This window comes from Brachycentrus maculatus, unplaced genomic scaffold (assembly GCF_059751285.1).
Source record: "Brachycentrus maculatus isolate JH-2025_06_01 unplaced genomic scaffold, ASM5975128v1 h1tg000577l, whole genome shotgun sequence".
Classification (NCBI taxonomy): Eukaryota; Metazoa; Arthropoda; class Insecta; order Trichoptera; family Brachycentridae; genus Brachycentrus; species Brachycentrus maculatus.
In genome coordinates, this window is record NW_028281317.1 from 12,081 (window position 1) to 31,305 (window position 19,225).

The 19,225-nt window shown below is 34.6% G+C and overlaps 1 protein-coding gene across 1 annotated transcript; it reads right to left on the minus strand.

Moving 5' to 3' along the window:
• Positions 1 to 398: 398 nt before the first annotated feature.
• LOC148301316 (serine/threonine-protein kinase pelle-like) lies at positions 399 to 18,972 on the minus strand. Its single transcript, XM_088273445.1, has 10 exons — positions 18,681 to 18,972; positions 11,001 to 11,190; positions 9,318 to 9,424; positions 8,727 to 8,795; positions 7,942 to 8,098; positions 6,953 to 7,102; positions 6,083 to 6,209; positions 4,168 to 4,332; positions 2,520 to 2,716; positions 399 to 1,250 (listed from the first exon to the last, which is right to left on the minus strand). The coding sequence occupies exons 1-10, from the start codon at positions 18,822 to 18,824 to the stop codon at positions 1,069 to 1,071; spliced, it is 1,488 nt and encodes a 495-aa protein (XP_088129571.1). The 5' UTR covers positions 18,825 to 18,972; the 3' UTR covers positions 399 to 1,068.
• Between the last annotated feature and the right edge of the window lie 253 nt (positions 18,973 to 19,225).

Below are 19,225 nucleotides of genomic sequence, written 5' to 3' on the forward strand. Positions count from 1 at the left end.
ACGTTCAATGGGATTCATTGTGCCTTTTTGGTACTCTATAATACACGTGTGTCACATTATTCTTGAAATATATCATAATATAAACAAATAACATCGTAACATAAATAAATCAAAGCACGCATCGTGTGTCACTCTTACCCGCTGGCGATGCGTAGCGTCGAGAGTGAGACAGATATAGGGCATGATTATGGCGCGGACTAATTACCGACCGCAAGAAAAATCAGGGATCTGTTCTTTTATTTATCCTTGTGATGTTACAAATCATTAGTCAGATATTTCAACAGATGTCATAAGGCCAAGGATTGACGTATTATTTTATCTAAAGTTCCACACCATGAAAAAATCCCTCCAAGTTGAACTGAGGTTCGAAACTTGGACCAAAGTAAAAACACAATTGGTTATGTCAGCCGCGCATGGGACATGTTTTGTTAAAACACATACGGTTATGCGAGCCGCGTGGATCCGGTTAATAACAAAAATATATAAATATCTTGTCACTCATTAAGTTATAGATTATTAAGAGTTCTGAAGAGTTAAACACAGCGGTTCTCGATAAACGAGTCAATAAATGCATATTTTGAAGAATAAAAAGGATTTTTTACTGGCATAATATAATCTTGGTTACTTAATCAAATACATAAAATAATTGTTTTTCTCAAGATTAAGATCTCATAACCTTTCTTTCAAACAGGCAGGCGCCGTGGCGTAGTTGGGTAGACGCTCAACTGGGAAACTGGCGTCACGGGTTCGATTCCCGCCAATTGCAAAACAAATTCAAGAAAGATTTATTTTCAATTGGTCTGGATGTTTGTGATGCATTTTTTACATTTACCTACCTCATCCTTACTATTCTATCTGCTGACAAGCTTCTAAAAGTAGAGGTTTTGCGCGTTATTCCTTTAACCTGTTAACCGGGCGGTCCGCTGTCCAATTACGCAACTTGTAACGGGCGCAAATACTGATTCACTCCGTGTCTTAAATTCATGTCGAGACATGTATGGATGGATGACTAATACCTTTAAACAAAAAATTGACGTTTTGTGAATGAGCAATTCTTTCATTTCATATTTAAAATTGTTGGATATCCGGAGCGACAGTGGCGATAGCGACTAGTTCGTGCCATATTTGCACCATGTGGGGCCTATCTGAAGCCCTGTTCTGGACGCATTTGATGCCGATGATGATCATCTTTCTGCACAGGTCGGGGTCATTGTCGCCCATTTCTATGAGCCTAACATCTTGCAAGCCACCTGAAACAATATACAATAACATTCAAGTCAAATACAAGCATAGCGAACAAAAGGACGGTATTCTACAATAATATTTTTTAGTTAACCATAGCGGCTTCTGAAAATCTGTTTATTAGTCATTTTAAAGAAACAATTGTTTTTTTTAACTATATAAAACAGTGTCACGATTCAAAACTGTTATTATTTAAACAGTTTTTTGTGAAACTAGCAAAAAACTAGTCAAAAGTATTAAAAGCCCAACTTTATTAGGTATTTCTCAGCCGACGATGTTATTTATTTAATTAGAGTGTAATCCTTCTGACTTTTTGCCCCATGTGATGAAAAAAAAACAATGAATTGTGATTCACATAACTCGTTGAAAAAAATCTGAGATATCGCTCACTCCTTTCAAGAACGTCATAAATAAAAAAACTTGATTTTTCAGAACATTTTTAAAGTTTAAAAATAAAATACAATGTTTTAAAAATAAATATCAAGCCACTTAAACTTTTTACTGTGCAACAGATCCTTTTAAGTAAAACCTGAAGGTTTTTTCTCCATTTGAAAAATATTTAGTATTTTTTTTAAATTAATCAAATAATACCTATTCTTAAAAATGCAAAAACAACACTTTCTGCCCTGTAGCGGATAAATATTAAGTTAAAAATATGCTGCTTTAAAAACATGCACAACTGAAAATTGACAATTTTTGATTTATGACGTTCTTGAAAGGAGTGGGCGATATGTACCTACTTTTTTCAGTTTATATTTCTTTTGCATAAATTTTTATATCAAATTCTAAAAATATATTAGGAGCTAGAAAAATATAACACGCAACCAAATTTTTTCACTGATTGGCGTAATCAACTTCAAACGATCTATTTCAAAAACTGAACAAAGTATCAAATTATTTTAAAGAAGTCGTTATTTAATTAGCTTTTGTAATTGCATCACTTATTTTTGAGAAGTCCTTATTTAATTCGCTTTTGTAATTGAATCACTTATTTTTAAGATGTCGTTATTTAATTTGCTTTTGTAATTGCATCACTTATTTTTAAGAAGTCGTTATTCAATTCACTTTTGTAATTATGTATATCAACCATGTCTAGTTTTTACATGCAAGATATAAAAATTTACTCGAACATTAATCTGCAAAATAAGGTCTATATGTCTGGCTAGACAATAAGTAAGTTATACCTTGATCTATGTCAGCAAAAATATAAAATTCCTGAGTCTGGTTGTGTCAAGTTACATATAAAATAAAAATATAAGAATGTATTCTTTACTAACTCATATTGGTGGGATTCTCCGTGCAATACTCGATGACATGATCCTTTAAGAAGCGTTGTTTCCTCCTACTGTCGTAAGCTAGAGATCCAGTGACCAGCTCGAATAAGACAACACCGAAGCTGTAAGCGTCCACCTTAATAGACAGACGACGCCCTCTCAGGAATTCATCGGGAAGGTATGGTCGTGTGCCGTGAACTCTAAAAAGATAGGTTAAAATTACTCTAAATTATATTAAAATTACTATAGTAGAGGTGGGAAACAAGCTTGGAATAATTTGAGTCTAAGTAATTCCGGAACGGGATCGAGCAAATAACTTCTGAGTCCTTCATTCACTCACAGCATTTTTACCGTATATGTACTTCACAAAATTTTCAGCAATTTTTGCAACTTTTTTACCCTTTTTATGGTAAAAAAGCATAACATAGCGTATTTCATCAGATATTTAACTCATTTTTAAATCAATATAACTTTTACATAAGCAACGCATTACAAAACTATTTGTACAAAAAATGTAGACTGAAATGTCACCTTTTAAGCACATATTCATTTGAAACAATCGGGTGAGTGTTGCCTGATACATATATGGGCATCAACACTATCCAGTGGCAAAAACCCGCGGATTATATGACCTAGATTATTAGACTATTAGACTTTTACAAATGCAAAATGTAAAAAGACTATTATGAAAGTAGTTGAAGATTCCTGCTTCGGAAACTCCCTCAGACACACGAAACAGATCAATATCCAGTGGTGATCAGTACTGCGCTTCAGATACCAGTCCACGATAAATATAAAATAAATATAAGTATAAACACATTTATATTTATTTTGACCCCCCTGGGAATCAATTCCGGGACCTACAGCATAGTAACCAAATGTGTTAACCACTACGTTATGGAGGCAGAGTTGTTGAGCGTAATGAAGGCATTTTAAAAGACATCAAACACTTTCTTAATGTGAAAATGTACTGTATGAAATTCCTCTTTATTAGCCCTGCCAAAAACTTTTCTCAAATTTTATAAGATTGAAACGGAACATAAATACAGTTGAAAACATGTATTTAGTTATTTCTGAATATACAATCAAATTGTGTTAAAAACCCTGAACAGCGGAATGAAGTCAGTGAAATAATAAGTAAAAGTCCCTCTCCAAGCACAAGAGCTTAGTCTCTTCATTGGAGAGAACTGCGTTATTAATTTTAAGAACGTAAAAGTAAAAGTAAAAATGTCCAGAAAATTAATAAATTTTTTTTTTGAACTTTTGTAACCATATTAACCCCTTGTGTGATTTGCTCGAATGAATTTGGGGAGGTATTTAGCTGACACAGTGATTTGCCCGAATCCAGTTCGGGCACATTGTACACGAAACTTTTTAGTGATTTTCCGGAATGCAGCTCGGGTCATTCCCCCACCAGTCTAGATATATCTATTCTTCTTTTTTTTTTTCTTTCCTTATATTGTTTGTTTATGTTTTATAGTGATTTATTATATTTCAAAATATGATAAAAAAAAACATAATAGTGAATAAAAGGGTGGCTTTTTTTGACCCACTTTTTTCCAAGAGGTTGACCACATAAGTGGTTAAAAAAAAAATTTTTTTTTTAGAAAAAGTTAGATACTTGCTTCCTAAATACATTTTACCAACTGACCTTGACACTTTCATATGTGTGAACTCATCAGTGTTGGGTCCTTCTCTTGCCAAGCCGAAATCTCCAATTTTGGGCTCTCCACAAGTGTCCAACAGTATATTAGCCGACTTGATGTCTCCGTGTATCAGTGGTGTTTGCGAAACTGTGTGCAGATATTGAAGTCCTCTGTGAAGCAAACAAATATATTAACACACTTTGTACGGTAATAGTATTTCTACCAGCCCACCCAGCTAGTGCTAATCTGCGGGACGGGTAGTTCTAAGCCAGATGCACTTCAACCTTTTAACTGCCGGCGGATACATGTATGGCGGTACCCAGCACATTGCAACTTTACGACAAAAATAAAACCTTCTAAACATATCGTTATTGAAAGTGTTATAGCGTTTATTTATAAAACTTACCAAATAAATGAAGAGAGCGCCAGTCGTGCAGTCATTTATCCATAATCATAAAATTAATTGTTCATGGTGCAGGGTTGTCACAAAATTTGTCATGGAAAATACGAAAACTAAATTATATGTCAAAAGTAATAATTGATGTTACTTTAATATTAAAGGTATACACACACTATGATTTAAAAAAAAAAATAAATAAAAATAATCAGAATCGACACTAAAATCACTGTCATCAGATTCGGCAGTGACGGCAACACGGGGATTATTGGACAACCCTGAGCGTCATTAGTTGTTCTGACAAAGATCTCTTTAATTTACGTTTAAAGTGGTAAAAACAAATTCTGTTTCAATTCTAAGTACGCAAAGATATTCTCAATAGATGTCACTATGCGTTCAATATATTTGTACATTTTAAATAATTGATTTTCTTTAGTAAAAGCCCATTAAAACGGCGCGTCTCAAGACGTAATTTTTGCAGAAGCGGCGCTCTGTTCACAGAAAATTATGCGTCTTAAGACGCATTTGGCAGTTAACCGGTTAAAGGCGGGTAAGGTATTTATACTCGATTATTTCGTATGAGTATTTAATGTCAACACTTGAAGATGTTTTAAACTACGCACACATCTACAAAAAAATTAGATAGCCCATCCTTTATTTTACATATACTCTAGTGCAGCTCACTGCTTAAAAGGGTAATTAGTAATTAGAGACAGTGAGTTAATGAAATAATTTCGATTGACAGTAATAATTATATCTGCCTTCTTTTCACAAGTGATTATTCTTTGATGGGAGAGCAGGAAGGCAATATTTTCAGAATGCATTTTATATACCGTAGAACTTTGATGTGTTCTTGAGCCCAGTACAAAAAAAAATTAGATTGTGGTATCGATGGAAGTATCGTGACAATAAGTATCGCCTGTCAAGGAAACAATGAATCATGTCGATACACATTCATTATTGTAGACCAAATACAGATTTAATTTTTTTTTTGTACTGGGCTCAAGTAACACATCAAAGTTCAAGTACCCCGTTCTACGGTACATAGCTTGTTCTTTATACTGCTAATGTGGTTACTATATTGAGACATTGAAGAAATCTGTTACAGCGATTTTAGTAAAATTTCAATTCAATTCAATTCAATTCAAACCCTTATCCGCACCCTAATGGTGCATAGGGCACTGCATTATATAAAAGGAATCTTGATCGTTAATACACGAAGGAAAGGTGATCAGCCCTCCGCTTCAGGTACCAGTCCAGGGTAATATTGAATAAATATAAGACTGAAAAAATCACTTATATTTATTTGACCCCCCCTGGGAATCGAACCCGGGACCTCCAGAACGGTAGCCGAGTAAAATTTAGTTTTGGTTAATTTGGTTAATTTGAATTCTTTCTTTTGGTTTTCGTCTGCTGCATGCACCAATCAGTGTACCGCGAAGCTCTCACAAAATGCATTAAAAAATATATTTTGCAACAAGACCCATATATATATTTTTTTTTTGATTGTTATATTGACATACTTGGCAACTCCCTGCGATATTCGCAACCTCTGTTTCCAAGGTAAAGGGGATTGTCCATTTTTACATTTGAGTCTGTCTTCGAGTGATCCTCCCGACATTAGCTGATACACAAGGCATGGTTCCTCACCTGAAAACAACCAATAAACAATTAAAAACTTGTGGTCTTAATTCTAAATTGGGCTATAGTCAAAATTAGGCAAATATGTTCTTAGAATGCAGTCGTATAAAGAAAAAAAACTATTATTTACTACTATATAGCCTCATTCGCACCCAATTATCCATAGGGCACTGTATCAAATTGATGGAATGTTAAGTTGAGTGTTGATGCCTGATCAAATGCCAAGGCAAGGTGATCAGTCTTATTCTCAGGTCCAGGGCAATATCAAATAAATATTTAATTGAAGAAAAAAAACACTTTTCATATTTATGTTATATTTAATTATATTAACTTAGACCCCCTTGAGAATTGAATATGGGACCTCCAACATGGTAGCCAAAGCTGGAAACCACTACGCACGGAGGCGGACACTATTATTTGCTTTAAAAAAATATACTAAACAATACAAAACATTAAAAAATGTGTTTTTATAAACAATAAGACTAAATATTTGTAAGATGACTTAGAAAAAAAATGTATGTACTCAAGTCATAATTTGTTTGGGAAACAAAAGTTTTGGCCATAAAAATTCATGGTAAAAAAGTCCCTTTTTTTGGATTTCGTAGAATAAGTTTCGTAGAGCAAGTGGCATAAAAAAAAATATATATATTTATTTTTTTTTAATTTCTGGGCCTTAAAAAAGTACCATTAGAGCAGAGTTTGGAATCAAGCGATACAATTATTATATTGCCGACAGATATAGGTGAAATTACCTCCGACACTGTACCCATACAGTGGTAGCACATTGTCATGTCTGCAGGCGTTCAGGTATTTCAATTCTCGCAGGCTCTCGGCGGACACTCCACCAGCACCGTTGGGACTCTTCAACCGCTTGATAGCTACTGCCGTATGTTTCCAATCACCTAAACATGGAAATAACAATAAAAGGAAATAAACCAATATCTGTACCCAACGGATTCTTCAGATCTTTGGACACGTTGCGCGTGGCAACGAGGATAGCCTGGAATGACTAGTTGTGATCGGTGGCCTGAAGGGAAAGAGAGGGAGAGGAAGTTCCCCCACACAATGGACCGATCAAATTACGGCAGCAGCAGGCACCTCAGTGGTTGGAGCGCTACGTGCAGCGCAGTCAAGGGATAACTGAAGAAGAGTCATTGCTTCTGCAAGGGTCACTACCCTCAGCAATGAGGAATAAGACGGAGAAGAAGAAACATGAAAATACATAAGTAGATTATAATATTTATTCGAAATCATATTTGTTCGTGTTAGCCGTTAGAGTGATGGGAATCGATATATCGACTCTGGACTTGCCAAAAGCGCGGCCGTCGATATATGTACTGATAATGACATTAGTATATTTTAGCGGTAAAGCTGGAAGGTTTTGTGTAGCGTGCACATTTCTAAATTTCCAATTTATGAATAATGTCCGCAAATTTAACTAATTTTTAAATTATTTTTTGACATCTCACCATAGGTGAAGAAGAATATGGAAGTCTGGGCAATTATACGGCTTACGACTGTCTTAGGCTTAGTTAAGTGATCACTTAACACACGTGTAACATTCACCAATTCTGCCCATTATTGAATTTTTTTTTCCAGACTTCCATATTCTTCTTCATCTTTTATGAAATGTCAAAAAAATATATAATGATATGAAAATAACTCCTGTAATTGGAAATCGAATTGAATTGAATCAGCCATACTAATACCATGCGGCACTTTATCACGAGCGTTTCCTTACCTTTGTAAACCACTCCAAACCCTCCCTTCCCGAGGATGTTAGAAGGATCCCACTCCTGGGTGGCGATGAAGAGCTCTTTGTACGGGATCATCAGAAGGGCTCCGGCACTTTCTGCAACTCTCCCATCCGATACTGCCGATGAAGGTGATCGTGTTTCCTATCATGAAATAATTGATAAGTGTATTCAATTTTAATTTTAGCATAAACAAGTCCAGAAAATAGAACATTGAAACTGAATCACTAATTTAGATGTTTTTATTACAATTTTTTATTAAAAATTATTGGAAATGATACTATACGACTTAAAATTTTTACTCATAACTATAATTTAAATATTAAAAAAATCAAATACCTGTTTAATACTACTTCATTGAGTATATTAATTCATTGTTTGCGGGACGGTTAAAAGCGTATTTTACATACTACTGATAGAGAGCGGGAGACGCTTATAAGTGTTCTATTTGCTTATTTTTGGTAGAGCGCAAGACGCCAAAAAACATTGTACACATTGGAATTACGTTTACGGTTACTTGTGATTAGAATACGACCCTAATTAGTATACTAATTAGAGTCGGGGTTGGTGAAAAAACCGCCCGGCAACAATGTGTTAATGAAAACATGACTACTTTTGAGAACATCTATAGTTCTCAAAACTAGTTGTATTTAAATTAATAAACTCAAAAATGTGGTCTTATATCTTAAGTGTTTTATTTTATTATATTTGAATCATCATGTTATTCTACAAAGTAAATGCTTTAACTGTAATTTTAATTTATATGACTTACATTGGAAGTTTTGGTACTCTGGTATACTGGACCATTTAATATTTTACTTGAAGACTCTATTTTTACACCCTGGAAGAAAAATATAAAAAATGTAATGACATTCATAAATAGCAGTAATATTCACCCTTAGCTCTTCACTCACATCATCTGCATCAAACATATTCCACTCCTATATCTATGAATATTTGTCTGCCTCCATAGTGTGATGGTCAGCATGCTACTGTACGGAGGTCTCAGGTTCGATTCTCAGAGGGGGTCAAATAAATATAAGTGATAATTTCACTCTAATATTTATTAAATATTACCCTGGACTGGTACCTAAAGCGGAGGGCTTATCACCTTTCGTTCATATGTGACGATCGAGATAACACTGTGTTTATATGATGCAGTGCCCTATACACCATCGGGTGCGGTTAAGGGTTTGCAGAATGAAGAAGAAGATATTTATGAATCTGGAGCCCAAGACTAATGACTCTGCGTTTAAATATTTGTGATCAAGTTAACACAGCGTCATTTGGATTAGATGCCGTATGCACCTTTTTAGTGGGGATAGGAGGAAAAAGAAGAATTACGATATATCAATCAACTGACCTGTTCAATATATTTTACGTGTACAGGAACATTGTTTGACGTGCTGTTGTTGTTATCAGAGGATACTAGTTTTCCGGGAGGTTCCATTTCAGTAGTTGTTTCATTATCTGCAAGAAAAATAATTGAGTGTGAAATATTGGTAAATGGGGAGATTTTGGAACAGGTAGATGATTTCATATATTTGGGTAGTATGTTTTCTAGGGATGGAAAGATTGATAAAGACATAGAAAGGAGAGTGAATGCTGGGAACAGAGTGAATGGTGCACTAAAATCAGTTTAAGCAAATAAAAATCTATCAGCGGAAGCTAAACTGGCAGTACACAATGGAGTTCTGGTTCCAACCCTTATGTATGGAAGCGAAGCATGGAGTTGGCAAAAGAAGGATGAAAGCAGGCTGAATGCAGTCGAAATGCGATCGCTCAGACGAATGTGTGGCAAAACGATATTTGATAGATGTTCGAATGATGAAATAAGGAAAGAATGTAAGGCTGAGATAAGCATTATCGATAAAATTAAGAAAGGTGTGTTGAGATGGTTTGGACATGTGGAGCGTATGAGTGAAGAAAGAACGGTTAAACAAATTTATGAGGCGAATGTAGTTGGAAAAAGAAGCAGAGGACGACCGAGGAAAACTTGGCACAATCAGGTATGTCAAATACTTGAAAGTGGCCGGGTCAGGAGTCATAATAATCGTCGGGTATGTATGAGGAGATGCATGAATGTAGAAGAGGCAAAGAATGTTTGCAAAGACAGAGTGGTGTGGCGTTCGATTCTCTCTGCCTACCCCTACGGGGAAGCGGCGTGATGGTTAGTAAGTTAGTTAAAATAATTGTCAGTTAGTAAAATAAAAGTGGACTATCGGGCAGACAGAATGGGGTCAGCTGGAGGCATTCGAGATACGGTGCTACAGGCGCATGTTAGAAATTCATCGGTCCACACATGTAGGGAGGAGGTATTAAGCAGGGCTGGGGAGTCTAGATGCTTACTAAATGAAGTAGCATAACAGCGACCCAAATGGATAGGCCATAATATAAAACACTCAGGTCTGATTTTTGCGATTGCGGAGGGTGTGTGCGAAGGCACAAACTACAGAGGACGACCTCGCTTAAACTACATGGACCAAATTATCTCCAACTGCACTGTATCAGGTACGAGTTGAAGAGATGAACGGAGGATAAAGGCGGGTGGAGACTGACAATGAAAGGAGCAAAGGAATCATCACACAGATTGTGACCCGCGAAGAAGAAAATAAAAATTTCAATAAAAAGTCAGTTTTATATGTTGCTAAAACAATTCAGAGACTAAAGAAAATTAATTATCAGCGGAAGCTAAACAGGCAGTGCACAATGGAGTCCTGGTTCCAACTGTAATGTATGGAAGTGAAACATGGAGTTGGCAAAAGAAGGATGAAAGTAGACTGAATGCAGTCGAAATGCGATCTCTCAGAAGAATGTGCGACAAAACGATGTATAATAGATGTGCGAATAGTGAAATAAGGAAGGAATGCAAAGCTGAGATAAGCATTATCGATAAAATTAAGAAAGGTGTGTTGAGATGGTCTGGACATGTAAAACGAATGAGTGAGGAAAGAACGGTAAACAAATTTATGAGGCGAATGTAAGTGGAAAAAGGAGCAGAGGAAGACCGAGAAAAACATAGCACGAAAAGGTTTGAAAGTGTTACCGTTGATGGGGGCGATCAGACAATGGTACTGCGGTTCCACGAGGTTCCGGATGCACTCCAGAGCCGGCCTGTGCTTGAAATGAGCCAACAGCACAAACAGCTCCAATACAGTGTGGTTCTGCTGTCCCCAGCGCTCCAACAGCAGGTCTGTAGGTGAAGAGCCGCACCGTCTGCTCTCATTCTCCATTTCCTACACAAAAGATCACAAAATAAATCAATACAAACTGCTGGATTTTAACACATGCAGGAGACGCTTAACCGTTAAACTGCCAAGAGCGTTTTAAGACGCATAATTTTCTGTGAGCGGAGCGCCGCTCATACAAAAAATTATGTCTTAAGACGCGATGTTTTAAATGGGCTTTTACCAAAGAAAATCAATTATTTAACATGTACAAATATATTAAACGCATAGTGACATCTATTGAGAATATTTTTGCATACTTAGAATTGAAACGGAATTTGTTTTTACCACTTTAAAGGTAAATTAAAGATAAGTTTGTCGTCGGAACAACTAATGGCGCTCAGGGTTGTCCAATAATCCCCGAGCTGCCGTCACTGCCGAATCTGATGACAGTGATTTTAGTGTCGATTCTGATGATATTTAATTTTTAATTTTTTTAAATCATAGTGTGTGTGTGTGTGTATACTTTTAATATTAAACATAACATAAACATAAACAATTACTTTTGACATAATTTAGTTTTCATATTTTCTATGACAAATTTTGTGACAACCCTGCACCATGAACAATTAATTTTATGATTATGGATAAATGACTGCACGACTGGCTCGCTCTTCATTTATTTGGTAAGTTTAATGATATGTTTAGAAGGTTTTATTTTTGTTGTAAAATTCGCAGCGTGCTGGGTACCGCCATACATGTACCTGCAGTCAGTCAAAAGGTTAAAGCGTCTTTTACTTACTGTTAGTGGAAAGTGGGAGACGCTTATAAGCGTTCTATTTGCTTACTTTTGGTAGGAACGCGAGAGACGCCAATAACATTGTATGGATCGGAACTGATTAAACTTGACTAAAAATAGTATCTAAAAATAGTGTCCGCCTACGTAGTGTAATGGACAGCACGCTCGGTTACGGTACTGGAGGTCCCGGGTTCGATTCCCAGGAGATGGTCAAATAAATATAAGTGATTTTTTCACTCTAAAGGTGGAGACTGACCGGAGCATTTTGTCGTAACGTAACATGTTACGATGCGAGCATTCAGGCAGTCAGTACACCGAGCCGAGCGCTCCATCCGTAGTTTTGGATGCTCGGTGATGCTCGCTGCGAGAGAGATGTTACGTTATGTTACGACGAAATGCTCCGGTCAGTCTCCACCTTAATATTTATAAATATATCCCTGGACTGGTAGCTGGAGCAGAGGGCTGGTAACCCTTCCTTCTTGTGTTAACGATCAAGATAACACTGTGTTTATATGATGCAGTGCCCTATGCACCATTGGATGTGGATGAGGGTTTAAAAAAAATTCTAAAAAAAATTATGTTATTTCAGGCTTTGTGTCCTGATAAATATATGAAAAGTAATTCAGAATGAATCTCACCTGTGTTCAAATGGAGCAAGCTTTATAAATATTTCACAAATTTCGCAACTGATAGCGCCACAATCAGCCAAACATTCAAATCTATAGAAAATACTACCCGCATGTTGAAAATACCCGAGACATTTGCATATATACAAGTTTAAAAAAAGTAATGCAATATGGATTTTCAATAATAGCCAGAATGGTGTACATTACACAAGTGTATAAAGTAATCGCTAAAGCTAGCCAAATGCCAGGTCATAAGCCCTGGGATGCTCAGGCTTTCAACTTCTTTAAAATAAAAAGAACAATGGATGTTTCATATTAAGTTGAGACACCTTTAATACTACAAAAATAATATGTATTTGAAATATTTGTGTATTAATAAAAATATCATGAAAAAAAACCACGGCCTCTTTTATCAATCACATTAAACTGTCAATGGCAGCATTAAATAAAAACTACATTGGCCCAGCCATTAAAACAAGTTTTGCCCAAAAAAATTTTTCATTCCTTGCTCCAAAAATATTTAATTTGCTGCCCGAAACCATTAAGATTTCCAGGAGTGATCAGGTCTTTAAGAACAGTGTCCGTCGATGGTTACTTAACATTGGAAGGGACAAGGTAGAAAGTGAATTAATTAAAGTCCAGGTGTAATTATCACATTGAAAAACCTTAAACTATAAATTATTTTTGTATCTCCTGTATGTTATGTTTAAAATCTAATCATAAAAAATATATATATTAAAAATTTAAAAAAAATATATATATAAACTATGTATTACCATGTTAGTATTCGGCTCAACACAGGCCATGCCTAAAGAGCCGTAATACGTATAATAAATGTGTTTATGAAATGAATATGTATATTGAATGTATCTATGTATTATGAAAATAAATAAATAAATAAATGTTTACTTATTATATAGGTGAATTATTCACTCGGTATCTACAGACCGCAGGTAAACATTTTAATATAAACCAGACGTTCATTTCATATGCGTCGCACATAAATTCCCAGATATATTTATTAGAAAAAATTTATGCGTATCTGTCTGCATCAATAAAACGAATCAACAATTTCGTCTGGTAATTTTAAAAGAACAAGAGAAAATGTGCGTAGAATATAAATTGTCTATTTTGTTTACATTTTAAAAAGTGCAAGTTCTTCCTGGAAAAAAAGTTTTTTTGTTGAATGCGAGTGTGTAATGTTGCGATCACCGTTCAGGAAAACAATGTACTTTATTCACAGCATGTAAATCCTTTCTTAGAAATCATAAATAGGATATGAGTAATGAAACATCCAACGTATAAAGTTAAAACCACAAGTTTGGTACCTTACTGATTTATACATTTGTTTAAACATAGATAAAACTTTTGTGCCTCGCAACCGCTAAAAAGAAAGAATAGTTTGTAATATAATAATAATAATAAAACCCTTATCCGCACCCCAATGGTGCATAGGGCACTGTGTCATATTAACGCAGTGTTATCTTGATCGTTTTACACATGAAGGAAAGGTGATCAGCCCTCCGCTTCAGGTACCAGTCCAGGGTAATATTGAATAAATATGACAGAGAAAAAATCACTAATATTTATTCTACCCCCCTTGGGAATCGAACCCGGGACCTCCAGAACGGTAGCGGAGCGTGCTGACCATTACACTACGGAGGCGGACTATAGTTTGTAATAGGTATTTACTAATATGATACCAGATAATAGCACGTAAAATATCATTAAAATTATTTTAAAATCATCAGTCTATAAACTGATCTCTCTGAAAGCTCCCGACGTATTCTAGGTCCAGTATAGAAAACCTTTGGATTCCATTTGGACCCATCCATTAAAAAACACATTTATTTTATTTTTTTAAATCTTATTATGGTATTTTATCCGCCTCTATGGTGTAATGGTTAGGTGTTTAGCTACCATGCTGGAGATCCCGGTTACGATTCCCAGGGGGGGGGTGATAAAAAATATTAGTGATTTTACACTTTTATATTTATTTAATATTACCCTGGACTGGTCCCTGAAGGGCAGGAGTGATCACCTTGCCTTATGTAAGTAATGATCAAGATAAAATTACGTCAATACTACGCAGTGCTCTATGCACCATTGGGTGCGGATAAAGGTAAGAAGATTACAGTATTTGATCAATCATCCAAAAATTTTTGATGTCAAAGATAAATTAAATAAAAAATTATTACTAATACTTTCAAATTCCTTATCACTGTCAGCTGGGCATGAAAGTTAATACTAATTAGTTATGAGTATAATTTAATTTGGCCGCCTCCACAGTGTAGTGGTAAGTGCGCTACCATGCTGGAGGTCCCGGAGCCGATTCCCAAGAGGGTCAAAATAAATGTTAGTGACTTTTCAGTCATATTTATTTAATATCATCCTAGAATGGTACCTGGAGCGCAAGGCTGATCACCTTTCTTTTGTGTATTTAACAATTGAGATAATACTGCTTCTATACGATGCAGTGCCTTATGCACCATTGGGTACGGATAAATGTTGGAAGTAATTAAATTAAATTTTGTACCGACAAACAGGTGAAATAGCATTTATTTATTTTATAAACTAATTTAAACTTTATTTGTTAAATATATTTAAAATGTATTTTTAGATAGGCTTTTAAATAAACAGACATGTTAGATTTTTTTAAATAATTTAAATAAAGAAAAAAAAATCCGAACTGAGACTTAAAATTTACTAAAATGTTCAGATTTATCTTCTCGTCTGAATCCTCTATTAGACAATGATGGCGACAATTACAGTGATGATTGTGATGAAAGCGAATAAATTATTGTAATAATATATATATTTTTAGAAACATGCTTTTTACAAATAAAAAAAATAGGTCTTTTTTCGATTCATATTATTCCTTTTTTGTATTTTTTTCGTACTGTGTTTTTACATTAGTAAAAAAAGTTAATTCTCAAAATTAAAAAAGTATTCTCTTCTTTTTCTTTTTTTCTTTTTGTAGATCCTAGGGATTTGTTAGTGCCTCCGCATGTCGCTCTTGGGATGTATTGTCCCAAAAACATTATATTGTGTTGTCCCAAAAACATTGAAAAATATTCAAGTTAAGCTAGATACTCGAAATTACACACTGTGCGCCTTGGGAATCGAGCCCGGGACCTCCAGTACAGTGACCGAGCGTGCTGACCATTACACTACGGAGGCGGATCCTTTAAACCAGTTTATTTTTAAGATGTTCTGGTTGTTGCAGAATATGTGTTTTTATGAAGCATTATTAATGCTATGTAGGCGTAATGATGACTAATAACTTTTAGCGACTTTTGGCATTTGAGATTTCAGGTTTTTAGCACAATACGAGGACATATTTATATTATTATGTTAATATATCAATTTCTGGAGAGCGCAAAGCAAACTGAACGTATTTTATGATATTTGCGTAAGGAGTATAATGATACACGGTGGTTTTTGCAAAAAAACATGCAATTTCAAGCATAAGTTTGCAGCGAAATTGTGCGGTCAGCAAAGAATTAAGTTTTAATATTTAGTTGATGATTTCTGATGAAGAATATATGCAATGTAGTTCTCACTTCTAGGATATCTTTAAAATCCCCTCATAGTTGAGTTGTGATGTAAAGGTGGCCATTCACCTCCTATACCAGTTCAACGTACCATTAATAACAAGATTTACTTCCTGACCTCCTTTATAACTCTTCCAACACTTTCTCCTTTCTACTATGAATCAGCATATGAGCAAATTTATGAGTGGAAAACATCAAGTAAAGATATTATTTTATTTTATTTATTGTAACTGCAGACAGTTGGTAGAATTCCATATTGAATTGTAGGGTAATATATCCAAAATTAAACAAGGTTTATTTGCAACATTTTGAGTGTGTCCAAATACTTGTTCACAAAATCTGGATTATCTCCAATTACAGGAGTTATTTTCATATTATTTTTTGACATCTCATCAAAGATGAAGAAGAATATGGAAGTCCGACTTCCATATTCTTCTTCATCTTTGATGAGATGTCAAAAAATAATATGAAAATAACTCCTGTAATTGGAGATAATCCAGATTTTGTGAACAAGTATTTGGACACACTCAAAATGTTGTAAATAAATTATCTGGTCAAATTATAAGCTTAATAATAAAAATGAAAATGGTATTTTCTGGCGTTTCTCATGTGTGTGTTTATAATCCAGGATTCGGACCTCACATACTAATATAAGAGTTTCTGCTTAATAAAAAAGCTTCTTTATATCTCACCAATAGATGTCTCTAGTGAAGTTCTAGTGATTCAAGAACAAGGTTTCTAAATTGGTTCATATATATAGAACTTCCAAGAATTTGAGTAGTGTGGTTGTCAATAATGGGTAGAATTGGTGAATGTTACACGTGTGTAAAGTGATCACTTAAACCAGCCTATGACGGTCGTCAGCCCCGTAAATGCCCAGACTTCCATATCCTTCTTCATCTTTGATGAGATGTCAAAAAATAAAAGGTTTATTTGGTTGAATTCTACATTTATTTATGTGTATCGTAGTCATACAGGAGAAAGTGACCAGTGCATTTTTTACAAACACGTGATCATTGACTATTTTGATATCTTACTAGCTTAATATTGCCCTGAAAAAATCCCAAAGGATTTTAAACTTGGAAGTATTATATATTGACTTGTTAAAAATGGCTAGCTGCATTGATGTTTATTTTCTTGCCAAACAAAGGTGACTTAAATGGCCCTCCTGAACGTTTTACGTTTTGTTCGTTAGTCACTTTCTCCTGTACGACTATGATATGTTAATACGTGACGCGTTTCGTCTTCTTAGGACATTATCAAACACGAGTGATTGATAATGTCCTAAGAAGACGAAACGTGTCACGTATTAACATATACATAAATAAATGTAGAATTTAACCAAATAAACCTGGTTTAATTTTGGATATATTACCCAACAAAATTATTTTATATTCATTCTCAGTTAAGATTTTAAATCCTTTGATATGCATGGTTAGCAAGTTATGCATGAACCAGTCGAAATAAATATACTTAAGTGATTTTTTTCACACTAAAATTTATTTAATACTAGTTGAACTACCCAGCCTTGCGTTGCTGTGGCTCATTTTGGGTAAATGGAAAATAAATCAAATAGAAAGTACACATTTTTATATTTGATTCCACAATTGTTATAAAGCAATGAAAATAATAAAAATCTATGAAACAACAATGCAATTAAAAACGCTAAAAATGTTAAGTGGTAACAGCTGTCTAGAAGCATGTTGTCCGCCATAAGCAATGTGTGTTATTGCGTGAGTTGCTATTACGCTCAACAGATGGCGCTGCCATTGCGATAAAAAATCTTTCATTTGTTACATTTTCATTTACATAGATATTGTCTCAAAAATTCAAAGCAATCGGTGAATAACTTTAGATCAAATTTTGAATGAAACAAACATTTATATTTTTCTTTATATACCCCGGACTATATATATATATTATAGTAAATGCTATACAGGACAGATCACCTTACCCCACATGGTTGATGATGCTCTTATGACGACATCTATGTGGATGAGGGTCAGAAAAAGAAGAAAATTTGAATAGGACAGTGTTTAAGACCCTGTGATATATTGTTGGTTGAAAATGTGAATCAAGTTGTGGCAGAATGGGAAACTAACCATCTAACCCTGACTTTGCAGTCTATGAACACAGGACCACAACCTAAACATTAACTTAGTATTCATTTACTCAAACAGTTCAGAAAATTAATATTTTAAATTAAACATAGAGATCTGTCAACTGTTTTCGTATTCTAGTCAAAAATTCAAAAAAATATATAATATTTAAATGTTAAATTCCATAAAGTAGCAAACATGAAAAATAACATGTTAAAAATTCATACATAACACGAAAAATAAATAAGGAAAACCATCCATAAAAATAATATTAAAATATGAGATGTTGACTCATTCAATAAAAACATAAATGTGCTAATAAGAAAATTTTCTCGATAACATTTCATTATTGACCATTTAGAACGAATGTAACACCCGAACGTAAGAACAATAAACAATCACCTATGTCATTATTTTGTGAGTTGATAATTTTATCAGAAAGGGGTTTTTCCAAAGTATAAAGAAAGTTTTTGTATCTAACCTGTATGTCAAATACTTGATATCCCATGTGAAGCCCTCCCAAATCCTTCCAATCGTTATTCAAATCCAAAATGCGACACAATTGTTTTCTTTCCATGTACGGTATTTCGTACACGTACATCGAATTATTATTTTCTCTAGCCATTTTCAACTATTCTCCCGCGAAACGTCACTCGCGACAAACCGAAAACAACTAAATTTCAAACTTGAATCGATGATTCCTGCATTCGGAAAGTTCGCATGCGATTCGCGGAACGTAAAATGGCAGATTATTATTTTTATTACTCGCCGTTTGTTATTGTTGGAAATCAATCGGAAAGTTTCGAGCACGAAGAACTGTCATAAACCAAAACACCAAGGGCAGAAAACATCTTGTTCCGAATCTGTTGAATGTAGTACTATTTAATTCCAATAGATGTCTCTATGGTCGCTGCATTCAAGTTTACGTACTAATGTCAATAGATGGCATGACCGCATGACCATAGGGTCATAGGCATACCATAGACATTTTTAACAATGTTCAAAAAATATATTTGTGTTGATTAC